Source organism: Pituophis catenifer, unplaced genomic scaffold (genome assembly GCF_029215685.1).
Source record: "Pituophis catenifer annectens isolate HBS135680 unplaced genomic scaffold, rPitCat1.0.hap2 SCAF_4, whole genome shotgun sequence".
Classification (NCBI taxonomy): Eukaryota; Metazoa; Chordata; class Lepidosauria; order Squamata; family Colubridae; genus Pituophis; species Pituophis catenifer.
In genome coordinates this window covers 104,839,615-104,866,768 of record NW_027256884.1, presented here as the reverse complement: position 1 = coordinate 104,866,768, position 27,154 = coordinate 104,839,615, and the positions used below count along the sequence as shown (strand labels likewise).

At 38.5% G+C, this 27,154-nt stretch overlaps 1 protein-coding gene across 2 annotated transcripts in view; it reads left to right on the top strand.

Annotated features, from left to right (window-relative positions):
• Positions 1-1,219: 1,219 nt before the first annotated feature.
• The window catches only part of B4GALT4 (beta-1,4-galactosyltransferase 4), a 41,640-nt gene continuing 15,705 nt past the window's right edge, over positions 1,220-27,154 (top strand). Inside the window, exons 1-4 of one of the 2 annotated variants that reach the window (XM_070942784.1) lie at positions 1,231-1,304; positions 3,190-3,301; positions 18,776-19,239; positions 21,600-21,832. In XM_070942784.1, coding sequence (XP_070798885.1) covers positions 18,969-19,239; positions 21,600-21,832 — 504 coding nt within the window. In that variant the 5' untranslated portion in view covers positions 1,231-1,304; positions 3,190-3,301; positions 18,776-18,968. Of the gene's footprint in view, positions 1,305-3,189; positions 3,302-18,775; positions 19,240-21,599; positions 21,833-27,154 lie in introns of both variants that reach the window. The other variant, XM_070942783.1, reaches the window with a different exon arrangement.

Sequence of the window (27,154 nt, the reverse complement as noted above, 5' to 3'; positions counted from 1 at the left end):
ATGGATTTACATTACAGGGAGACTAATGCTATTTAAATGTAAGAAACAAGAAACTTTGTAACGGAACAGTTTGACTTTGACAGCAAAAGAGGCAGGCTTTCTTCAATGGAATACATTCAGAGGGTAGAGAACTGCCTAATGGGGAATGTATGCAAAGAAATTTTGTTATCAGCTCCCTGGATTGCAATATTGGGCTTTATATTGTTTTCTGTTTTTAATCTTTATTTCTGTTGTGCTCCACTCAGAGCTTACTGTTGTGGTGCTATATACAAGCGTAATTAGCAAATAAATATGATTTGTTCCCTGAATAGCAGGTAGAAGACCCTTTCCAACTGTTATTGCAGCCCATAAGATTTGTGAGCTTTTAAATTCCCCAGAATTCTTAAATCCAGAGCAAGAAATAGAATAGAATAGAATAGAATAGAATAGAATTTTTTATTGGCCAAGTATGATTGGACACACAAGGAATTTGTCTTTGATGCATATGCTCTCAGTGTACATAAAAGATATGTTCATCAAGAATCATAAGGTAGAATGATAGTCATAGAGTACAAATAAGCAATCAGATCATATTAGGGAGCAGTCAATACAAAACGTAAGGATACAAGTGGACTAAGGATACAATATAAATGGAGGAAACAAGGCGGATCAGTCTTTAGGTTTTGCGATTGAAACCTAAACCTAAATCTGAGAGACGGTTTGGGGACTTGAGTGAAAGACAAAACAGCCATTTGAGATATGCAATAGTCCCTTCCTGCACCGCCCGACATTTAGTTGCCGAACTCTAAAGACGGTTTCACTCTTAATTACCGTCAATTTTGACGGGAGCCTCATCAGCCTCAGGTGGCGCTTTCCTATGATTATATTTTACGCCAAGAAGCAACGAGACGGCGGAGGCTTTCGAAACGAGCGGCTCTGAACACAGCATGGAAAGCGTGTATCCCACGAATGAAGGTCATGACCATTTCTTAATGTTAATTAAAGGCACAGGTAGCTTTCATGCCATGCTGCGAGGAATACCTCCTAGGGAGAGAGATACCGAAGAGGGAAAGAGACGTGTCGAACAGAAAGCGGTGGGCTGGAGAGAGAGAGAGAGTTATCTATTGCCAGGCCCCGTTTCTAGGCAACCACAGCGGCGGGACCAAGAACCGTGACGCTCTACTTGCAGGGAAGAACCTCTATGGTTGCTAAAAGTGGCCGTTCTGCCTTCCTCTCCGTGGTTGGTGGGGCGTTTGGCTGACAACCCGGGGCTTAGGAGGGGGCGATGGAACGGGAAGGAGCGCTTGGTCCAGCAACGCGTAAGCGTGAGTACCGAGCAAGTAAGGGAGGAGGAGGAGGAGGAGGAGGAAGAGAAAGAGAAAGAGAAGGAGAAAGAGAAATGCTTGGTTTCGGTTGCTTAACACTTAACTCGGTTTCCTCTCGGACCCGTGTGGACTTCTCAAGAAATATCGTGTTGTAATGGGATGTTAGGAATGTTGCTTGGGAGAGGAATCCTCAGAATAGAATAGAAGAGAGTAGAATACTTTATTTGGCCAAATGTGATTAGACACACAAATAATTTGTCTTCGGTGCAGAAGCTCTCACTGTACATGCAAAACAACAGAATCATCATCATACCAATACCAATAAGAGGGGTAGTAAATAAGATAAGGATAAATGGCAATATTACAGCCATGCTACATGGATAAATATACATAGTAGACATTAGAAAAATATAATGTGAATCGACTACAGCTGCAGCCCTTGATCCGTTTTTTTCCTCCGAAATAAACCTGATTCAATTAAAAGGGACGTCGGAATAGTCGTGCATGAGGTCGTATGGCAAGGCTACCCCTTCATGCTTCTCTTTGTGGGAAGGCTACTGAACAGATGTACTTACTCCTGAATATGAGTGCATTGAAAATCAATTTTCATGCACGTCGATCTGGAAATGAATTCGCGGAGAGAGGTGGGATTTGGTTCTGAGAGCGCAGAACTAGAGTATAAAGCTTCGTTGTTTTCAGTTAAGATGTGTGAGCAGTGCCAGGCAAAACCCATGAAATGAAACGGAACAAATACCTCCCCCCACTTCCACTACATTTCAGCAACTCATTCTGTGAGTTATTACCAGATAATTAAGTGCCAGTTTTAAAATGCCCAATTTAAGAGGGGAATATGTTGTCAGATATTTAGTGTTGTAATGGGCATCACACTGGTTCCCAATAAAACAAAATGGGGGTAAGGAGTTATCCTTTTAATATTGCACAAAACAAACACTTCTACTTTCTCTCTTGTCATAAATATATATAAGTTGTAAGAAAAAAGTTTCTAAAGTTTTTTTTTTTTTAATAAAATGCATGTTTCTGAAGTTTTGCAGAAGTTAAAATAGCCCAAAGAAAAAGAAGATGAACTTTCTATGACATGAGGCATTTAGGGACTGAAGTGAGAGATACTTTTTTAAAAAAATCACCCCAGGTGACTTTGTTAAATGCTCGATTCTGTTTGGTTTTATTCTTGGGAGTCTGTATAAGAAAAGTAGTTTTTATATATACCATACATTTGAGGAATACATGAACACACCACAGAGACACACATTGGGGGAAATGTGCATGAATCTCTTCAATTTCACCAGGCTGTTCATATATGATTACTGATAATATGCATTTCTGTTTTGAATATAGTAAATGATGAGTAATCACATCAGTTGCAACATTTATAGCTCATTTGATCCTGTTTGACTCTTTCCTTCAATGTGACAAGTTAAAGCTCTCTGAGATCATTATTTTAGTTTGCTGCTCCTGTTAATAAGCCAGGATTGGTAAACAATAATTTTGATGTATAGTCCTAGTAGGAAAGGGAGCATTATACTAGGACTCTGAGAGGGTTGCTAGGAATTGTATTTTGGTGACATTTGGAACAGTACAAATGGTTACATCTACACTTATAAAATCATTTTTGGTTTTTTAGCTTTTGAAGAGCAACCAGGGTGTATGCTCAGTACAATTGTATGTGAATGTGGCCTCTTGTTATTTTACTTTTTTAATAGTATTGGGTTTATTCTTTCTGCAATTAAATGTACCTAAACACAATCATGTTAGAATCATAGGAAAAAAATATTTAAATTTATAAGCCATGCTAGATATTTTAAGATAGAAAGCTATCTCTTTTTTAAGGGGATGGAGGTTATCTTTAAGTTGGTCTCTATTTCAGGTGAGATCCTAGAAAACCCGTGCAGTTTTCTTCACACCATTTTCAGAAGTGGTTACTTCTTCCTAGGGCTGAGGGAAAATGAGCCAAAGTTGCCTAACTAATGTGGATCAAGGTAGGACTAGAATTAATAGTCTTCTTGTTTCTAGCAATAGCACTTAGACTTATATACCGCTTCACAGTGCTTTACAGCCCTCTCTAAGCAGTTTACAGAGTCAGCCTCTTGCCCCCAACAATCTGGGTCCTCATTTTACCCACCTTGGAAGGATGGAAGGCTGAGTCAACCTTGAGCCTGGTGAGATTTGAACTGGCAAATTGCAGGTAGCCGGCAGGCAGCAGAAGGAGCCTGCAGTACTGCACACTAACCACTGCACCACCATGGCTCATATCTGGATATTTTTATCCATTACACCAAACTGACTCTCAGTAGATTAGTCTTTTTAATATTTGCAAAATTTTACTGTCAGTAATGTCTCCCCTTTTTCAATTGTTTTATTATTTCAGTAATAAAAGGTCTAGATAGGTGTTTATTAAATATAGTTCCAGTAGGATTAAACATAATCCCAATAATTGATACTTCAGAAAGTTCATGGTAAAAAAAGATACATTTAATAATTGCATTTATAGAGTTACTAGATCTGTATTACAAAAATAACTGTTAAGTAATGGCAAAGAGATGCAATCCCCAACTTTCCTGCCAATAAGTGATCATCAAGATTTTTTACAACTGTCATTTGCAATCCTATCCTATAAAAAGTAACAGCATTGCAATTTGTAGGACAGATAGAGAATTGTGTAAATTGCAGTTACACAATTCTCTATCTGTCCTGCAAATTGGAATGCTGTTACTTTTTAAAATTCAGTATTCTGCTTAGTTCTTTTTCTAATTTTCTTTTTGAAATCTAAAAATTATGCTGCTCATCTTTTCTTCCTGTTTATTTTTATGGTTGATGACAAACTGCTGGTTAATATTAAATAACCTGGAAGATTATGGCTCTTTTAAAATGAAAAATAGATGAATCATAAAAACTCAGAAAAAACTTAACACTGAATATGAATATGAATATATATGTATATGTTCATATATACATATATACATACGTATATGAGAGAGGGGGAGAGAAAATAAGCATATGTAGAAATGTACTTTTTCTAAGGAAGAAAGTAAAATTTCAGGTAAGTAATTTCTGGTAAGTAATGACAATAACATTTTGATTTTCCACAGTAATTAGGGAGAAAGAACATTCATTAAAACCACAGCTGAATTAAATCCAAATGTACATAATAACCATATACTTTAAATACTTATTTAAGTTTTACTGAGCTGCTCTAGAGCTCTAGAATCAACAGCAAGAACCTGTGGTGGAAGGTTAAGTGAGCTGTGCTTGGGTAACAAGACATACTTGCATTTATATTAGCATTTCTGTTTTGTTGGGTTCATCTGCCACAGAGTAGTATGGAGCCCTTAAGTCTATATTAGAAACATGATCATAACAAGTAACAACTATACTGGAGCTTGCAAGGGGCCATATGAAATGAAGGGACTTTAGCTGGTAAATGATGGGACTTAATTCCCGAAACAGCTTATAATTACAGTATTGGTGATCATGCTTAATTGCCAAGATACCTTACAAGTTTTATTTTAATGTTGTGTTCTTGTAGCATATAAAATAGAAACATTCACTTGACAGAAATGCATGTTTCATCATCTTCACATTGTGTGTTGCGCTTCAACTAACTGTGTGGAGTAAAAATGGCTTAATATGTTGAATATAAAATGAAAGTTTGGCTTTATTGCTACTCCAATTATAGTAATCTTCTTGTTCGAAATTGCAAATTCTTTTGAGACGTTTGTGTAAAACATTTTGCTTTTTTTCTGTACATTACATGCCAAGACAGCCAGTGAGTTCTAATTCTGTCTTAGGCATGGGTGATCATTGGGAGCCATTCTCTCTCAGAAGGAAGTAGATTATGGCAAACCACTTAAGAAAAATCCTTGCCAAGAAAATTGCAGGGAGTGGTCCAGGCAGTTGCCATAAGTCATATCTGGCTTAAAGGCAATGAATGAATGAATGAATAAATGCCAGCCATATGCCTGCTATATTATCTGCAAATAACATTATGAGAGGTTATCATATATAATATACAAGGCAAGTATGCAAAAATGATGCTCTTAAGAGGTTGAAAGAGAGGACAGCTGGTATGATTACATATCTTAAGCGGGAGTCCAAATCCTGTGGAAGCGCTTATTGAGTTCTGGCCAAATTAATTTGCAGTATGATCAAAGGGAGAAATTATGAAATATGTATAGAATAAGTCATATTAAATATACTGAGTTTAATTTTAAAAACATATTTAAATTCAACAAAGCAATATTTATTTTTACTTTTCATTGGCTCTTCTGGCCTGCTGTTCTTTTTGGAAAGGACTCTTGGTTTGAAAAAGTTGCAATCTGCTAGTTGAAATTACTGAAGGGGAAGTAATCTTTCAGATAGTAGCAATCTACTCAGGAGAATTTGAATTTCTGAATGGCAATATTTATGCACAAATGCAATTAAATAAGACCTCTATCTGACTCTTAATTTCTCTGTCAACAAACCTTATAACAGAAAGAATCTTAGGCTGTATTTTTTAAATCTCTGTCACAATCTGATCATACTTTCCAAATGGAAACATGCCAGATAAATAGAAAGAATTGGAGGATAGGGAAAAGTCTATACAAAAATTGAATACAAATAACTATGATTACTTAACTGCTCAGGTAAATTTCGCCCAGATAGAGATATGCATATGTTTTTTAGCTAACTAAAACTTAATTGGTTTATTTTACAGATAGCAAGTTGGGATGAAAATCCAGCTCCTGTTTTATTCATTAGTAGTTTTTACCGTTCAATTTCAGGACAGATAATGTGATCAGTTTGAGGCACAGATTGTTCTGTTTTAATATTATGTGCTGTTTGAGAGCAGGATTTCTTTTTTTAAAAAAAATTACACTCTGAATGTTTTCCACTATCTTTATTTTTTAAAGATATAGCTGAAGTATATTTATATGCAAATTCTGCCATAAAGGATCCTTTCTGTCCTCATGGAATCTCTCTGTACTTCCAGCTATTTCTGCTTTATTTTTAGTACAACTGAGCTCACTTCTCTGACATATTTAAAATGTGATTAAGCTTGACGCAGCGAAGTTGCTTTACCTGTTCCTTTCAGACAACTATGCTTAATAGAGCCTGTAATGTTTTAACCTGTTTAATATTAACAGAACAAGCTTGCTCCTTAAGGACATACATTACACTTCCTTTAGTTTGAAGTGATTAATGTATTTACTTATGACTTACTTATAACAACTAATTATGATGTTTATGACCTTTCTTGCCACAGTTGTTTAGTGAATGATTGCAGGTGGTAGGATAGTAACATGGTTGTTAAGTGAATTCCCGCCTGGACTACTGCAATGCTCTCTACATGGGGCTCCCCTGGGGGTGCACCTGGAAGCTCCAGTTGGTCCAGAATGCGGCCGTGCGGGGGATTATGGGAGCGATGGGGCGCTCCCATGTGACACCTCTCCTGCGCGAGCTGCACTGGCTTCCTGTGGTCTTCAGGGTGCGCTTCAAGGTGTTGATGACCACCTTTAAAGCGCTCCATGGCTTAGGGCAGGGTATCTACGAGACTGCCTTCTGCTGCCAATAGCCTCCCACCAGTCAGTTCGCTCGCACAGAGAGGGCCTCCTTAGGGTGCCGTCGGCCAGACAATGTTGGCTGGTGACCCCCAGGGGGAGAGCCTTCTCTGTGGCGGCACCTGCCCTCTGGAACGACCTACCCCCAGAGATACGCACGATACCAGACCTCCGGACTTATCGTCAGGCCCTGAAAACACATCTATTTCATCTAGCCGGGCTGGCTTGATCCCATCCTTGCGGTTTTAATTTGTAATTGGTTTTAATTGGGTTGTTTTAACTTGATGGCCAAAATTATTTAATGTCTTTTAAACTGCTTTTAAATTTTATATGTTGTGTTTTACCGTGGCTGTTCACCGCCCTGAGTCCTGTTGGAGAAGGGCGGTATACAAATTAAATAATAATAATAATAATAATCTGACTTCCCCATTGATTTTACTTCTCAGTAGGTCACAAAAGGTAATCAGATGATCAGTCAGAAATAGATGCCAGTTGCCAAGCATCCAAACTTTGATCATGTGACCACAGGGGTGCTGCAATGGTGTGGAAAAAAAAATCATAAGACAGTACTGTCACCCTTGAATTCAGTGCCATTATAACGTTGAACAGTCACTAAACAAATGATTTTTTGCATTAACTGTTCCATGAGTGGGAGAGACTGTTTTGGATGGAAACTTGCTAGTTTGGTCCTAAAATGTACATGCATGTCTTCAAATGTGCATAAGATATTCATGTTCCACACAAGGGCAAAAAGAAAAAAAGACAATAATATAACTGGTAGTGGTACAGAGATGCTATGAGAAATAGAAAAAGGAAAGGGCTAAGAATAGTGAAGATATGGGCAGAATGCTGTCACCCTTGAATTCAAAGATGGCATGTCCAACTAGCCCACCATCGCCTTGCCCTGGGTGAACCAACTGGATATTCCTATCTACCAGTAAGATTTCTCAGAAATATGTCCCAGGATAACCAAAATCATTCACAATTTCAACCCTCAGAAATCTAAAAAAGGACCAGACCGTCATGATCCTATCCACAAAGGCCAAACCACGGTTATTATAGATGGAGCACAATATTTACAAAAGCAAAATGAATACCAGAAGCCAGAGAAGCTTACATCCCAACAAACACTAACAGAATACAAAAGCTAGATAACCAAATAAAGAGAACTCTCAGTGACTTCAGTAAGAAAGGCCAAGTTACCAAAGAAGAACAGTGGTGGATGAGATCCAGCCAACTCATCCTCCCATACTTTTTTTTTAATAAAAAAAGCTTGGGCACCTCACGAGAGGAAGCAAACACTCCATCAACACTTCACTACAGTGGCTTCAAATAGTCAGAAATGTGACTATAAATGAGAATGAAATCCTGGCCTCATTTGATGTCACAGCCCTGTTCACATCCATAGATCCGGAAGTAGCCAAAGAATTTATGACCACATTGCTCCAGAGCACATCTGACTTAACCAAATACACGAAGAAAGAAACACCCAGGGTTATGGATCTCATAAACCTCTGCCTAATCGTATACTTCCAATTTTATGTACAAATTAAAGGTACACCTATGGAATCACCCTTTTCAGGGCTTATAGTGGAGGTCATCATGCAAGGTCTAGAAGCCATAGCACTTCCAAAAATACAACCGAAAATATGGGTCAGATATGTGGACGACATCTTTACCATAATATAAAAGACCAATTAGAGAACACTCGTAGAACCATCAACCACATTTTCAAAGGAATTCACTTTACCAGAGAAGAAGAAAATAACTCACTACCCTTCCTGGACATCCTGATCAGCAGAGACCACAATGGCAAACTAGAAACACACGTGTACAGAAAAACCACTCGCACCAACCAAATGCTTCTCTACCAAAGCAATAACCTAACCACCCATAAGAGAAGCTAAGTAAAAACTTCATTTAGACGAGCACAAACTCATTGTAGCAACCCTGGAAACAGAAAAAAGAAACAGAGGAACATTCAACATATGCAACAAAATGGATAGCCACACAACATTATCAAAAAGTGCCTGCCTACTCAATAGAGCACAACCAAAAAACCCCCCAAAAACTAAAGAAAACCCCACTTCCCACCAACATACTACTACAACTACATAAAGATCTTCAAAACATCCTAAGCAAACAAAAAGATCCAGAAGCCCCAGGAAAAAGAAAATACCCCAGGACTCATCTACATCATACAGTGACTGCAACAAACACCATGTAGGACAAACAGGCAGAAGACTAGCAGAACTCATCTCTGAAAACCAACCAAGAGTCAGAAGTTATGATGGAAACTTTTTAATTTCACAACATATAGACAGATTTAACCATAAGTCCAATAGTTTCAATTGGGAAACTGTGACCATCCTAGACCAAGCCAAGTCCAAAAATACTAGGGAATTTCTAGAAGCCCGGCACTTTGACAAATTAGCCATCAATAGACACATAGACATAAACAATATCTATAGATTATGCAAAACAGACAATCAACAAGAGCCTTGGTGGTGCAGCAGACTAAAGTGCTGTTAAATAGCACCAGCTGCCTGCAATTACTGCAAGTTCAAATCTCACCAGGATCAAGGTTGACTCAGCCTTCCATCCTTTCGAGGTAGGTAAAATGAGGATCCGGATTGTGGGGGCAATAAGCTGACATTGTATAAAAAAGAACACCGCTTAGGGGGTGCTGAAAGCCCTACTAAGCAGGTATATACAAAAATATGAAGGCTGTTGCTTAACGCATTGTAAGCCGCCCTGAGTCTCTGGAGAAGGGCGGCATATAAATTGAACCAATAAATAAATAAATAAATAATAAATAAATAAATAAATAAATAAATAAATAAATAAACAAACAAACAAACAAACAAACAAACAAACAAACAAACAAGACAAAAGGGGAACAAAAAGACCCAAGCAATTCCCAGTCCTTATTGGCACTGATAATGTTACTTAGTTTGGGTAATGAAACGTCTACAAGAAAACAACCAAGCTCAGAGAGCACCAAGGACCCCTCATTTCAACCTTGAGCTACAAATATTCTCCTGACTCGTATTTGTGACAGTTGCAGTATCCCAGGGTCATGTGATCACCTTTTGTGACCTTCTGACAAGCAAAGTCAGTGGGAAAGCCAAATTCACTTAACAAACATGTTACTAACTTAATAGCTGCAATGTTCATTTAGCAACTATGGCAAGAAAGGCTGTAAAATGGGACAAAATTCACTAAATAAATGTCTCACTTAGCAACAGCAATATTGGACTCAATTGTGATGATATGTCGAGGAATACCTGTATTGGAACTCTGAATTGCCTGGAACAGTTTCACTGAAGTTTGAAACCATAATGTACTTGAAACTTTTTCCATTTCCCAGTTTCATTGCGTGTTTTTCTGGAATGCAGTTCCATAAAACTTAATAATTTTGACAAATTGGTGTTTGCCAAACATAACACCATCACAGCTGCAGAAGTCTTATTTTTTAAAAAAATATATTTCCAAAAAACGTTCCTCTAGAACTCTGGTGAATTATTCAGGAACTTTTTGGAAACCTGAGATAGTTGCTTTTGCCTGCATACCCTTTCATGAATTCCTTTGTTTCTTAATAGATAGGTAGATGTTGGAATTACTAACATTGACTTTCAGCTGGATGAGAGATGATTCAGGTAATTTAATGTTCACTCCTGGATACGTTTAGTATTAACCCACATTGTTAACACATTTCAAGATTGTCTCTGACTGTGGATCAGAGCTTTGGAAATGGTTTTGTGATATTGTCCAAACTAGTAAGGTAAAGGTAAATGTTCCCCTTGCACATTTGTGCTATTTGTTCCTGACTCTAGGGGATGGTGCTCATCTCCGTTTCAAAGCCGAAGAGCCAGCGCTGTCTGAAGATGTCTCCATAGTCATGTGGCTGGTGACTAAACACCAAAGGCGTACGGAACGCTATTACCTTCCCACCAAAGGTGGTCCCTATTTTGCTATTTGCATTTTTTACGTGCTTTCGAACAGCTAGGTTGGCAGAAGCTGGGACAAGTAACAGGAACTCACCCTGTTACACAGCACTAGGGATTCGAACTACTGAACTGCCGACTTTTCGATCGACAAGCTCAGCGTCTTAGTCACTGAGCCACCGCGTCCTTATTAGTAGGCATTACTTTTATATGGAAGATATGTCTGTAGAATCTCAGAAATTCCCAGCAAGGAAAGCCTTAACTTATGAGATTGATAATGTCAGGGCTGTGAGGCCCAAATCATTCCCTATATTTAATGGCATAGTCTTAATATTGAGTATTGAGAAATAAATGGCCACTTCAGAGAATATCTATTCTAAAAAATAATTCTTACAGTTTATCTTATTAATTAATATTAGCTTATGTCTCCAGAGCTCTCCTGCTAAAAAAAAAAAAAAATTATTTACTGAGTTTTAAATGCTAAAGCATGTCCTGTGTGAATAGACCACTAAGTGTCAGTGAAGCAAATGACAGGTTTATCTTATCAAGCCGATATAAATCCTTGCTTTTTTCTGTTATGGTTCTCAGCGCGTGCACAAACACACACACACATTATGGCCAGAATGCTGAGAAATTTCTTAATTACTTGCATTGCGAAATTGATTTCTCTTAATGCTGATCCAGCAGTATTCTGTAGCTTTCTCACTTTAAGGCAGCGGTTCTCAACCTGGGGGTCGCGACCCCTTTGGGGGTCGAACGGCCATTTCCCAGGGGTCGCCAAAGCCCTCTCTCGCCGCCCCCCCCCCCCCGCCTTCACTCACCCTCTGCCTCTGCTGGATCGCCCGGTCGCCGTTCGCTTACCCCGCCCACTCCCAATCTATTGCTGCTCCGGAGTCCCAGCTGGTGGCTAGAGGGAAAAAAAACTTTAAATTCTTGCCGCGGGGCTTCAAAGAGCTAGCTGCAAAGAGGTAAATTCCTGGAGCAAGTTTTTTTCCCCCTAGCTATACTGAAAAGAGAAAGCGAAAGCAGGGTCTTAGCTGCAACGTGACAAAATGAGGCAGAGAGGTTTCTTTTTCTTTTTCCTCACCAAAAAAGGTAGGTGCAAAACTGCAAACAATGGGAAATTTAGGGTAAAAGAGGAAAGTTCCAAGATTTTACACAAAAGAAAAAAAGCTCTATTTAACTAGAGAATTGTAATAATCGAGATACTATTAATTGGTTAAGTTGTGGTTTGGAGGAATATATGGGGGAAATTATTTGGTTTATTATTATTGGTAAATATAATTAATTGATGTGTAAGAAATTGGATTGCATGGAAATAATTGGAATATTCATGTTCATATTGATTAATATACAAAAAAGATAGTTTTATAACTAATTGATTTATATTAAAATGTTGAATTTGTATTAAACAACTGTATTACATAATTAATCAATGTGAGGATGGATATTAAAAGAGATGACAATGCAAAGGGGTATAACATAGAATAGAAGGGAAAAATTGAATTTGATTAAGATTAGAGATGAGGATGAAGGGTAATACTGTTTTTTTAAAAAAATAGATGAGGAATAAATATGGTAAAAAGGAAATATAGAAATTGTAAATTTAATTGAAATGACTAAATACTGTGTTGGAAGAAATATCCTTCTGGGTACTGCTCCAAGTGGGGAAAAAGACACTGGAAACATGGAGACTGCTTGGAAAGATGGTTTAATGGTGGACAGGATCACATGGCTTGATGGGGCCCATTGTGTTAGTTTCTGTTGCTATTGTGTTGCAAATGTCCTTTGACAAAGGATTTACTTTCTGCCTCTGGCCCATTAACAAAGGGTGGGGGGCAGGAAGGTGGGAGCTGCTTTGTCTGTAAAATATGCTTCTTCATTTTTCATCCATTCTGCCTTTTTAATATTTCCCAAAATATTTCATTCTTCTAGGAAAGGGGTGGGTGCTAACCTCCTACAACTGTTTAAATTTGTGAACCGGCCAAATACTCTGTTCAAAGAAAATACGTTGTATGTGTGTATGTGTGTATGTGTGTTTCTAATTATTGCTATTTATTGCTATTTGTTCTCTTTTATTCTTTAAAGTTTAACAATTCATTCTTTATCTTAATATCTTAATATTTGTTTGGGGTTGGCTTTCTTCTCTTTCATCTTTTTTATTGTACAGCAATCTTTCTCCTCAAACCTACCACCTCTGTCTTTTCTTTCTTACTTACTTTCTCTTCCCCCCTCTTCTTCTTCTCCCTACCTCCTCTTTCTTTCTCTTTCTCCTCCTCTCTTCCTCCTTCTCTTACCTTCACTCCTACTCTAATTTCCCTTCCCTTCCTTCATCCCTCTCTATTGCTGTATCCTTTTATGCATATGGACTACTCAGAGGGCTGAAAAAGTTATTTTTGACTGGTCCTCGCACTTTTGACCAGTCCTCGAACTTACGACTGTCCTCACAATTTACATATTTGCGCTATCTTGTCACCATGGTGAAGAGAAGCAGTTGTGAAATGAGTGACACGGTTGTTAAGAATGGTACAATGGGCATAAATGATGACCAGTCATAACTGCGAAGACTGGTCAAAAGTGCGAGGACCTGTCAGAAATCACATTTTTCAGCCCTCTGGGTAGTCCTTTTGGGCACAGGGACTACTCAGAGGGCTGAAAAAGTTATTTTTGACTGGTCCTCGCACTTTTGACCAGTCCTCGAACTTACGACTGTCCTCACAATTTACGTATTTGCGCTATCTTGTCACCATGGTGAAGAGAAGCAGTTGTGAAATGAGTGACACGGTTGTTAAGAATGGTACAATGGGCATAAATGATGACCAGTCATAACTGCGAAGACCGGTCAAAAGTGCGAGGACCTGTCAGAAATCACATTTTTCAGCCCTCTGGGTAGTCCTTTTGGGCACAGGGACTACTCAGAGGGCTGAAAAAGTTATTTTTGACTGGTCCTCGCACTTTTGACCAGTCCTCGAACTTACGACTGTCCTCACAATTTACGTATTTGCGCTATCTTGTCACCATGGTGAAGAGAAGCAGTTGTGAAATGAGTGACATGGTTGTTAAGAATGCTGCACAGGCATAAATGTGAGGATGGTCATAAGTGTGAGGACCAGTCAAAAGTGCGAGGACCTGTCAGAAATGACTTTTTTCAGCCCTCTGAGTAGTCCCTATACATATAGCCATGGCCACCCGGTCACATGACCAGCTAGCCACACCCACCCAGTCACATGACCTCCAAGCCACACCCACAAAATAAGCCACGCCCACAGAACCAGTAGTAAAAAAATTTAGAACCCACCCTTGGTTGGGGGTCACCACAACATGAGGAGCTGTATTAAAGGGTCGCGACATTAGGAAGGTTGAGAATCACTGCTTTAAGGCTTATTTAACTTGATTGCGAAATTTCAGTTCCCTAAGTTATATTAATGTTATTTATAGTCTAAGATAAACTCTTAGTTACACATTGCACATAATCAGGAAGATAATCACAAGGAAATGAAAGAACAATTAATTGTCATGAACAATTAAACTAAATTAAATAATCTTTAACATAAATTAATGATTATTTAGATTTTCATTATAGCTGGTATATTCAAAGCTGATGTACTGTTTTCTCACTGTTGTGCCATGAAATCTAAGGTTCTTATATAGAATAGAATAGAATAGAATTCTTTATTGGCCAAGTGTGATTGGACACACAAGGAATTTGTCTTTGATGCATATACTCTCAGTGTACATAAAAAGAGAAGATACGTTCATCAAGAATCATAAGGTATAACGCTTAATGATAGTCATAGAATACAAATAAGCAATCATCATACTAGGAAACTATATAAATCGTAAGGATACAAGCAACAAAGTTACAGACGCAGTCATAAGTGGGAGGAGATGGGTGATAGGAACGATGAGAAGATTAATAGTAGTAATGTAGACTTAGTAAATAGTTTGACAAGTGTTGTGGGAATTAGTTGTTTAGCAGAGTGATGGCGTTTGGGGAAAAAACTGTTCTTGTGTCTAGTTGTTCTGGTGTGCAGTGCTCTATAGCTTCATTTTGAGGGTAGGAGTTGAAACAATTTATGTCCAGGATGCAAGGACACAAGGAAATATTTTTGACTCCTGCAGTATACAGGTCCTCAATGGTTGGTAGTAATTGTTTTTTCTGCTGTTCTAATTATCCTCTGAAGTCTGTGTTTGTCTTGTTGGGCTGCAGAACCAAACCAGACAGTTATAGAAGTGCAGATGACAGACTCAATAATTCCTCTGTAGAACTGGGTCAGCAGCTCCTTGGGCAGTGTGAGCTCCCTGGTGCAGAAATAACATTCTTTCTTGTGCTTGATGATGTTTTTGATGTTAGGTGTCCATTTTAGGTCTTGAGATATGATAGAATCTAGAAATTTGAAGGTCTCTACTGTTGATACTATGTTGTCTAGTATTGTAAGAGGTGGTAGTATGGGAGGGTTTCTCCTAAAGTCTACCACCAATTTCTACGGTTTTGAGTATGTTCAGTTCCAGATTGTTCCGGTCACACCACGAGGCTAGTTGCTCAACTTCCCATCTGTATGCGGATTCATCGTCGTCTCTAATGAAACTAATCACTGTTGTATCATCTGCAAACTTCAGTAGTTTAACAGATATAAACAGTAGTTTATATCTTGAACTTTGCACATTTTACATTTCCCTGGGAAAAATGTATATTCGTTTAATTACCTGTCAACCTTTGTTAATTACCTGTTAATCTTTGAGAAATATTTATTATATAAACTGGAATAGCTTTCCCCCACTTGGTATTTTTTTTTTTTTTTTTTTAGTAATATTGCCTTGACCATACTGATTCATAATGCAGGAAGTGAAGCCCAACAAATGTAAAGGCAACTTAAATGTAAGTTGGGAAAAAAATGGTCTAGCCAGTCACTAGAACGTGTGTTACTACATATTCAGCAGCTTTGGACAATTGATGAGTGTTTGAGAAACCAACCTGAGCATGCTGTTCATGAGCGGAAACCCTGAAAACTCAACAATTCTGACTTCTTAGACCTCAATAGAAGCTGCGTGTCAGTGTAATTAATTAAATTTTGTGCTTTCTCATATTTTTTTGGTTGCACATAGAGTAATTCTGAAGTAACTTCCTTTTTTTCTACTTAGCTGCTGTTAAAAAGAGATGCATAGCTGCATTCCTCAAAGCTGTGTAAAGTTTTCCTATCTATTTGTCATTAAAGTTAAAGTATGTGTGCCTCTGGCTTTGCACCTTCTTGATACTTTCTTGTTCCCGAGACTCAGCTGTGAAATTGGAAGTTGCAAGCCTTTCACTCTTTGTACGTGGCTTTAATAAGCTCATTTCTGCACCTTCAGTATTGCACTTCTCTGACTATCTTGTTGGTACTGGATGGAGCCATACCTGCAAGAATCACTAATTGATACTGAAACAAGAAGCAAAAGTTATGTTACCTGATCATCCTGGAATAATGTCCACTGGTAGCCCATGTTTAATAACCCCAACCGGAACCGGGATTTCTATTGCTAAATAGTTATGATGTGAAACCATATGACTGTACCACTTAGTTTTCTAATCCTGATTGTGGTCATTAGGCCAGAATCTCACACTTCTCCTACCCACTACTTGTTGCCTCTACTTCAACTCCCCTCACTCACAACCCTCTGCAATCTCTTTGTCTTTTTGGCCACCCTGGACCACTGCACTCCCACTGCTCTTATCACTCCCTGCTGTCCCTTAGCTGACTTCTGCTATCTTCTTCCTCTTGCTGCTGATGAGGTGTGCCCATCTGGTCCTATATTAAGAAACTGCTGACCACACATGGCCTTCCTGAACTACCATTTGTTCTGCATGGTCATACCTTTGAGTGGTCCCTGAACAAATGGTCATTAAGTGAGGATTACCTGCATTGCAAATCTATCCCAATTTTTAGATCTTGGAAATCTAGAATGGGTTAATGTAGTTTTATTTTTAAATATACATTAAAACAGGAATCTGATTCATATGTACTGCATCACATTCTATCAACCAGACCTCACTTTTATACGTAGAAAGCAATGATGTTACTTGCTGTTTTAAAGCTTACAAATTGCTTTAAGGAAATAGGATGAAAACATTGAAGCTTTGGTTCACAGTTCTTTTGCTTCAGTTTGGCAGAATATAGCAGTGCGGCTATGATTATACAAGTGGCAGTAATTTGAAGAGTTGGCCATAAACCAAGGTGCTCGAAATTAAAAACCGGTGTTTTTGAACAGGAGCCCAGTAAATAATATTTTGAAACTATCTCTGCTTTGTGTATCAGTTTAAAATACCTGTTTTTCAGCTGAAGATATTATTTTGTATTGCCCATGAATCTGAATTTTCTGATCATGTAGTTCACAGACCATTTTATTGTAAAATATAGGAACATTTGAATTTTTTTAATTTGAAATCAGACTCTGGAACAACAGGGCTAAATGCATAGGGGGGAAAAAGTTTAGAGAACTCAGTACTCATTTTCAAGAAGTCCTCTGGGTCTACATATCTCATTTTATACTGCCATAGTGGATGGTTGGAGAGTCCTTAATTCTGTCGCTTATCTTCAAGAACTTCCTGCCATAGGGAGAGGTAGTTCTCAGTGTATCACTTGCCTTCGAGGAAACATCTCACCTGGCCTTCTCCCTGCTAATGCAGGTGTGACAGAGATATGGGATTTTGGTATGCTGAGTTTTTTTGTGACACATTAAAAAAAAAAAGAAATGTATAGTGCCACTTCATTATTGATTTTATTTAAAAAAGGAAAGGAGAATATAGAATCCCTTTTTAGATAGTCACATGCATTTTACCATTCAGTAGCAAAAGAGAAATAAAATATAGAATTGTTCAAATCACAGATTGCATCTCAAAAAGTTGGTCCTTCGAAAAATGTAAAAGAAAATATAAAGTTTCCAAACCACAGGGGTTTGTCTGCTCCTTGTAGAAGCAATTGGGCCATAAAGAGCCTTGGTAGTACAGTGGTTTAAGGCACCCTGTTATTAAGCTGGTTATTAAGACCAGCTGCCTGCAATTACTGCAGGGTTCGAATCTCGCCAAGGCTCAAGGTTGACTCAGCCTTCCATCCTTTCTAAGGTAGGTAAATTGAGGACCCAGTTGTGGGGGCAATAAGCTGACTTTGTATAAATATACAAAAGGATGAAGGCTATTGCTGAGCACATTGTAAGCCGCCCTGAGTCTTCGGAGAAGGGCGGCATATAAATCAAATTAAAATAAAAAATAAAAAATTCAAGTTTGTTTGTTTGTTTATTATTTTATTTTATTTTATTTTATTTTATTTTATTTTATTTTATTTTATTTTATTTTATTTTATTTTATTTTATTTTATTTTATTTTTATGATTTGATTTGATTTGATTTGATTTGATTTGATTTGATTTGATTTGATTTTTATACCGCCCTTCTCCTACTGGACTCAGTTGCAAAAACAAGGAGGAGTTGTTGACAAAACATAGAGCCAATAAATACCAGAGCCAAAATGTTAGAATTAAACACATACACCGTCAAAAACAATTAGTTTTATTCAATATTTTGCAGTAAATTTATTACTATTTTTTAGGATAAATTTATGCATGAAGCTAGAGTCTGCATACTTTTTTCCCCATCTTCTTGTAAATTGTAACCTTTTATGAGTGATTCAGGAATGCTATACTGTACCTGTGAACCAAGAAAATTTAGAATTTGCTGTGTTATAGAATAAGAAAGCACATTCTTTTCTTGTAGTTCAGGTATTTCACCAACCTTTTGCATTCTGTAGGCCCTTTGGATATGTGAACTTTACTTCCCTGAATTCTTAGCAATTGTCATACAGCTGAGGTGTATCCGCATTGCAGAAGATGTTATTACATTTTGCACCCATTTCTGCTCTTAATTTTGTGTGGGGCTGACCTCAGAGCTATTTGCATGTTAACATATTTTTTTATTTCTGTCTCATTCTGTACAGGTTGTTCCATTTGAAGTTTATTTTCCACTGCTTATTTAGTTAGAAACTTATGAGTTCGAAAGCCAGAAGAAATTTGTCAGAATGCAACATCATACAACATCTTTCTGTAATTTGATTTTCCTGCTTTCCTGCACTGTGGTAGGACTCCATCAAGAAAAGTATCCAGAGAGAAGCTTCTAATCTATGAAGGGCCATGGGCTTTTGGTCTGCTAGCTGTCACCTCTCCTACAAACTCAAGCTATTGATGCTCATTACCCTCTGCGTCTTATTGATAGGCTGGGCTACTTCCACTTACCTGGTGGATATTTTACATGAAACTCCAGCAGCAAAAGGGATGATTGAAAGTTTCAGGAAGCCAACTACTATTAAGGAGGAACAAATGGAGAATTCAAAGAGGAAGGCCAGGCTTATCAAGAAACTACCCACAGCAATACCCCCCTGCCCTTCTTTGTCTCCCTATCTGCGTAAGTCAATTCACATTTTATTCTTTCTGGAAAAAAAAAGGGGGGGGGGAATTAAGGCCTTGAGCTAATCTCACCCCTCAAGATGGGAGGGGTCTTTTAAGATGAAAATGCTAAATCCCAAAATGTTCTTTTGAACAGGTTAATCATCTTCTGTCTGCTGGTATTATATTACTGTGTCTGATAGAAAGTCTCTTAAGCAGAAGTGGGCAATTAATTTTCTGAAGGGGGTCATAGGAAAAACTGGGAGTGTTGTGGAGGGCCATGACTACCCACTCTGCCCCACTGGCACCTTCCCATCCAACATGGCCATCCCTGCTGCTACACTGATGCCCCCCTCCCCCCAAGCCACTGATGCCAGGTCTCCAAAGCCACAAATACTACCGGTTAGACCGGGTCTGCCAATGGGCCAGGTCTGGCTCATGGGTTGTAAAATACCCAAGTCTGTTTTTAAGGATTATTTAAATACTTGGGTCATATAGCAAAGCTGCTATTGTTGGATCTTAAATTCCATAATTAACGTGACCCAAAGCAATGTTAAGACTTTTTAATATTTGTGTTACTTCCAGTAAAATGTCAGGAAATTCCAACATTTCCTTCATGATCTAAATATTTTTTTTTTAAAAAAAATATTTATTTGAATTTATTAGCTCCCAAATAGACATCCCACCTATTTATTTCAACTAGCTGGGCTGGCTTGAGTTAAATTTTAAATTGATTTTAAATTGGGTTGTTTTAATTTACGGCCAAAATATCTAATTATTTTAAATTGTTTTTAAATTTTGTATGTCCTGTTTTTTACTTTGGCTGTTCACCGCCCTGAGTCCTATTTGGAGAAGGGTGGTATAGAAATTGAAACAAATAAATAATTAAAATAAAAATAAATAAATATTAAAAAGCAACTACTATTCTAATTTAGCAATGTATGGATATCGCTTTAGTAAAAAATTGTAAACTTCACATATTCTGTTGCTTTTGCAGTTTTTTCTTTTGGATTTGAATTATAAAATGCTAGTGTGGAATGAAATTTATGCCCCATTTTAAGTATAATAGTAGGAATTAAGAAGCAAAACCCCCAAGAACATAGGGGTGGTATATCATATTGTAGCTATTTATTTATTTAGAAATGCTTGTAGCTTTTCTCTATCCTGAAAGATTCAGGGCAATGAACCACAAAACATATTGACAAAAATACAGCAACAATAAAAACAGTACAGTTCAACCATAAAAATGCCGGTGAATGACACCTATAGCCGATGGAAAATTCATATTTAAACAGCTAGTGAAATGCAAGAAGGAACAGGGCCAAATGCACCCCTGCAGGAATCATTTATCAAAGTATGTGGCAGTACCACATAGAAAGCCCATTAGCCTGTTACCCTGCACATTTCACGTGTGTTGTTCATCCTTCCAGTAGTCTGGCTGCTATATTTTTTATATTTTTTTACATAAACTGTTTTTGCAGCAGCCAAGCAAAATGATGATCATCATATGTGTTACTGTTGCCAGAACATTGTTGGCCAGCTGGAGTTTTAATTGACACACATTCTGTATCTGAGCAATGTACCTGGTCCATCTTCTGCTTGATTGGGGAGCCTGTGGTTAGTTTCCATTTATAGCTCATCTTTATTCAAAGACCCTAAAACCCTGTGCATAAACCTTTCCTAATTTATCCTCTGAAAAACAACCCTGTGAGTTCACTGAATGGAAATGGCTCAAAGTCAATGTGCTTTATGGTCAAATGAGAAGATGAAACCCCCTCTTCTTGATCTAACTTGAGTACCTTAGCCATTGCAGGGCATTTACTCTTAAAAGACTGCACTGTGCAATATATTGCATGAAGAACATTAAAATTTAGTGCACTTCATCAACCTAGACAATGACGTGTTACAGTAAATTCAGCAATTATGGTTTGGAAACCATCTTACTTACTACCCATTAGCCAGGGTGCTATGATTTGCTCAACAGGCTGTGCTCCAAAGAAGTCAAGTTCTAGCAAAAATGTAAAGCCAATCACTGCCTACCCCATTCTGTCCCCAGCAAAATTGTGGGTAGCTTACCAGCAGTGCCAATTGTTTATGTGGCATTTATTGTAATGGAGCTGAATTTCAAAAACTGGAAAATTGGATTCTGTAACCATAGGAACTGACCAACAAATGACCTTTCCTTCGCAGGAGGACTTTAAACAGAGGTTGGACAGCCATTTTTCAGATAGTAATATTGGGCAAAGTTTCAGACTAGAAGATCTCCAGCCCTTTCCCACCCCTTACAGTCTGTGGTTCTATCATCCCCAGTCACTTCCAGGGGCTCTAAAGTCTTACTGTAGTGAGAGTTGTGAACATCAGGCTTACCTTTTCCCATAGGAGGCCCCAGCAAGCTCATTTTCAGAGCATCTCTCACTCTGGAAGAACTGCAAAAAGAGAATCCTTCGGTAGCCAAAGGGCGCCATAGGCCAAAAGATTGCACAGCTCAGCAACGGGTGGCTATATTGATTCCACACCGCAATCGAGAGAAGCATCTGCTGTACCTGTTGGAGAATCTTCATCCATTCTTGCAGAGACAGCAGCTGGATTATGGCCTTTATGTCATCCATCAGGTGAGTCCATATAGAGTGAGAAAAGCAAAAGCCTCCCTCAAATCAAGTAACTTCTGGTGACTTCATGGACATGTTCAGACAGTTTGTTTGGTAACAGTATGGAAATGGTTTGCATTCTTTGGTGATGGATTTTTAAAATATAATTTAATTTTTTATTGTTTGGCTTTCCAGACTAACCTGAAGTTATTTTCTGGTAATCTCCCACCCGGGGTGGATTCTACTTACCTTTACTACCAGTTCGCAGCGGGGCTGCGCTCTTCTGCGCATGCGCAGAAGCGTTTTGATGATGTCGGGGTCAGTGGGCGGAGCCTCCCGCCAGTTTTACTACTGGTTCTATAGAATGGTGCGAACTGGGGGCAATCCACCACTGTCTCCCACCCAATACTAACTAGGTCTGACCCTGTTTGTTCAACCAAGAACTGAATGCTACTAATGCCCAAAGATATTTTTAGTGCCCTTTGCTTATTGTTTTTGACTGTATAATTTTTTTTCAGTTAAATAGTAATATATTGGTTCAGGGAAGTCAAATATTATTTCTATAGCTCCATTTACAAGACCAACCCAGAGTGTTACCAGTCCTGAGATGTCTTTGTGTGTGTCTGTATTAAGTTTATTTTGTCTTTTGCTGCAAGAGCTTAAAAGCAGATTGAACACATTAAACAGAGGAGGTGGCAAATTAAGTTTATGCACCATTGGTAGAGTATTATTGTTTTCTAAGTTGCAAGCCCTAAATGTATATTGTCTTCATTGCCCGTTTGCATCCTGCTCATGGTTTGAGGTCTGACTTCTTTTGCTATATTCTTGCACTCACTTTTTTTTTAAAGTTTGAGACTTTTTTCTTCTTGAATAAAAGTTCTCAGTCTATGAAAGCAAAAGCATTACAGCCCAAGAAGCAATAAAACTGTACATTTATTCATTAATGTATTTATGGCCAATGTTTCGATGTTGGAGAACTCTTATCAATAAAGAGCTGTTAGTTCAATTTCAAAAATACTAAAGTAAAATCCAGAGTTAGAACATCTGATTTCTCACCACCATATGTGGCTTGCTAAGAACAAACCCTTTCTTACCATACAGCAAGAGACAAATAAATTGGGCATCATGATTTGCACCCTAAACTTACAAGAGCAACTTTTTACATTGGATGGCATAAAAATATTACACAGAAAGAAAGCATCCACTAAGCTTTGTTTGTTCGGTCATTTTTATTGAAAGAGGAGCCAAATGGAAATGATCAAGCAATACACCAGTGCATTTAATAGTTCTTGGGATACCAGAATTCGCTCGTACTTGGGTTATAAATTGGTACAAAACAGACTCTGGCAATCAAACATTGATGCTCTGGGTTTATTCTCTATGAAGCCATTCAACTGGAAAATTTGAAGCAAAGGACATGGTTGCCTTAAGAGGTGCCTTGAAGCATGGTGTCCACTAAGTCATTTTGGAGAAGAGAACGTTGGTTCAAGGGAAGACATTTCTTTTTTTGGATCTGCCAGGATTTTGCCTCATAGAAAGATACATCAGATGTTATAACTTTATCGTCAATGATAAATGAAGAAGACCCTGTAGTTAAGTAGAAAGACACCTGGTTAATATGAATAAAAAGTAGGAACAGTCCCAAGTAAGGTTAAGAATAGCCTTTGCTTCAGTGGTGAAATCCAATTTTTTTTTACTACTGGTTCTGTGGGCGTGGCTTGGTGGGTATGGTGTAGCTTGGTGGGTGTGGCTTGGTTGGCGTGGCAGGGGAAGGATACTGCAAAATCTCCATTCCCATCCCACTCCAGGGGAAGGATACTGCAAAATCCCCATTCCCTGCCCACTCCTGGGGGAAGGATATTTCAAAATCTCCATTCACACCCCACTCTGGGACCAGCTAGAGGTGGTATTTGCCGGTTCTCCGAACTAGTCAAAATTTCTGCTACTGGTTCTCTGAACTGCTCAAAATTTCTGCTACCGGTTCTCCAGAACCTGTTGGAATCTACTGGATTTCACCCCTGCTTTGCTTGCTAAGTGTTTTTTCTAAGGCAACTTGAAGCTTTCCAGCTAGCGCTACCATCATTCATGGACAGGATGATAGAATTGTTGCCAAAACAATACTCTGGCAGTTTGGAAAAAACTGGCCTAAGGCAGCAATTATGTTCAGAATTGTGTCTGAAACTTTCCTTTAGGGACTGCTCTCCTGTTCCCGTCTCTGCTTTTGTGGCTAGGGAAAACAATTCTCTGTATTAATACTTGCAGATTATTTCCCTGGGATTGCAATATCATCTATGGCCCATGATGCTCCAACCAGAGAGATGAAAATGGGAACAGGGTTTCTTTTTTAAAAAAAGCAAAAGGAGCTGACAATATGGCATTAATATGCCATACTTTGATTTTATAAAATCAATTAACTTTGAAAAAAAGTTTGAGGAGACTTTACACCTTTCTGTTGTGGTCCTCCAGCAGCCTGCAGAGCTGTCAGTGGAGTCGGACAGTGGGAGGCTGGGGAAGAACATGGGCCAGTCCTAGAGTCTGGGGAAGGCTTGGACGAGGGCTCTGCGTCAGAGGCAGAGATGGGCCCAGGGCCATCTGGGAGTGATGCAGGGATTCCAGGGCTTCCAGATTCAGACATCAGAGAGGCAGAGGAACAGGAGGAGCCTGTTCCTAGTGCTTGCATGTGCAGAGCTGCCAGAAGGCAAGAACAGTTAAAACTAAAGGGACAACTCGGGAGTAAGGCATGGAGATGATTGGCCCCTCTCATAAGGCTTAAAAGAGGAGCAAAGGCATGTGGACCTTTTGCAGGAAAGCAATGTTGTTAATCCTGTTCCCAGTCAGCATCTCTGTTTGATTCTGGACTCCATGTGGCTTTGCCAAGTAGGTCTTCGGCAGCGTGTCAAGGGAGATAAAGGTTGGTGATTATCCCGAAGGACTTCTCCCGAAGGACTTTTTGCAACTAATTGGGACTCAGCTGTGAATGAACGTGATTCACAGCTGTTGCAATAAAAGAGGTTTTGAGGACTACTCATGTGTTTTAATGTCTCAGGAATCCTAGACCACAACACTTTCTTCATTTCCTGTTTAGTTGCTGATGGCTCTACAGAAGGACTCTGAATTCTCTTCTGAGTTTCTGCATTCATAAGAATGTATGGGTGCTTGCCAGAGCTATAGGCATTTAAGTTGAGAATGAAGTTTACCTTAAAAATATAAGGTAGAATTCCATTTGAAAATAATAGTTTCAGAAAACTAAGAGTAGTGCAACAATATAGTATCAGTTCATGTGTTTTTTAAATGTTCATCTACAATTAAATTGTAAGATAAAGGAAAACTAACAGTCTATTTTTAAAACTTAAATTAGAAGATTGAAGCTGCGGTTCTAAACATTAATGAATAGTTTCCACATGAGCATGGTGGAATTAATTTCTGGATACGTATGACCATTCAGGAAAGATATTTAAAGTTTATTTTTAAACATTAATTTGGAATTGAAATTGTAATATTGGTCATAAATGTATATTTTACAAATATTAAATATGCGATATTACAATTTCTTATGCTTGATAATTCTGAGATGAGAATATAACGTTTAGGTAAAGTATATTTATAGTGTTAGGTAATCTTGGAATTGCTAGTATCATGTAATGATCTGGAGACTTAAATTGAAATGTTCAACATGACACAGGATATCAGTTGATAATCGTGGCAAAATATTTAATTGACAGATTAACTGGTCCACCAGTGAAGTCCTATGAGTATAGTTCAACCTTCCCACTGTGGGGGCTCTCCAAATATGCTACCATATGGCTACTGGCCTTGTTGGTGGGAATTATGGGAGAATTGAACACATCTGTGGTTATTGGATTAGGCAAGCTGTTAAAGTTTATGCGTGCATTTGATCCAAGGCTTTTATGCTCATCTCCCTGAATTAAGAGGATGGAAATGTGCATAATCTGTTTATTTACTGATGTTATATATTGTGTTTTTTCCCCAAGTATACAAATTGTTTCATAATCTGAAATAATAGATTGCAAGCCAAGAGACATGGCACAAAAGAAAAAAAGAAGGAGGGAAGAGGAAAAGAAAACAGACAGATTCAGTTCTCTTGTCGTGTCAAGAGAGCCGTAAAATGGCTGGCCTCAAATTTTACTGATCTTAGCCCAGTTGATTAATACTGGGAACTTGAATCCCAGGTCCCCAGATTATGGGAAGGCTGCCAACTCCAGCAGGGAGTCATAAAAAATGGAAGCAGAGAAATATATGGTTATATTGAGAAACAGCTGGTAGAGGAGAAGTTCTCAGGCTGAGAGTTTCTGTATTTAAGAAATGCCTTGACTGTTTTACTGTTTAATCTTTTCTATCTCATATCTAACACATACCTATACAGACTTCTTAGAACCTTAGCCTTATTTGACCTGGGTCTGCTTGCCCCTTGGATTTTGGCTGTGGGTAAACATTCTGACCCCTTTGAATTGGGATTTTATCAAACACTAGAATCTTATCCAACAGGTTTATAATCTGAGTTGGTTATTCGTTCAATTTATATGGTCACCATCTCTTCAGGATGATTCTTAGCAGCTAACTGCAGTTGAAAACCAAGAAAATGCATTACCTGAGTTTCTTCCCCAAATCCCCAAAACTTTAACCTTAGACTGTCTACTGTAGACCTCACCCCATTCCTAAGAGGTCTGTAAGGGCCGTGCATAAGCGCACCAGCGTGCCAACCGTCCCTGTCCTAATGTTTTCTTTTATTCATATCCTTTTCATGTATTTATAATTATGCTTACACTTGTCTGTCATAAAATACATGCTTGATGAAATAAATGAATTAAAAAAAAATAAACACAATAATAAATACATAATCGGTTGCCAATATAAAACCCCAAACCCCCATTTACATAGCCATCCCATGGGCTCTGCTACATGTTCCAACCCTTATGCTTGGTGATGTCTTCAAGGCCTTACAAAAGACCAGTAGGGTCAGGATCAATCTGACTAAGACATTGCAACCTCAGACAGAAGGAGATCTTCTCGCAGACTTGAGAGAAAGAGTCAAATAGAAATAGGTCCAGCTGCCCTGGGTTTTGTTGGAGGCAGCCAGGAGAAACAGAGGTGTCAGCCTCCACCTTTTCTGCTTTGGCTGCCATAGTAACGGGAGGGGGGAGAGCTAGGTAGCATGAGGGGGGGACGAGTGCTAGAGGAAAACGAAACCGATAGTTAAGCCACCGGATTGTATCTTTGAAGCTGCCATCGGGCCAACAGTCGTGGCATTCTGATTGATGACGCTGCCAGATGTGTGCTTCTACTTGACCCCTGGGAGACCTTTGGATTGGATGATTTATGGTGGAC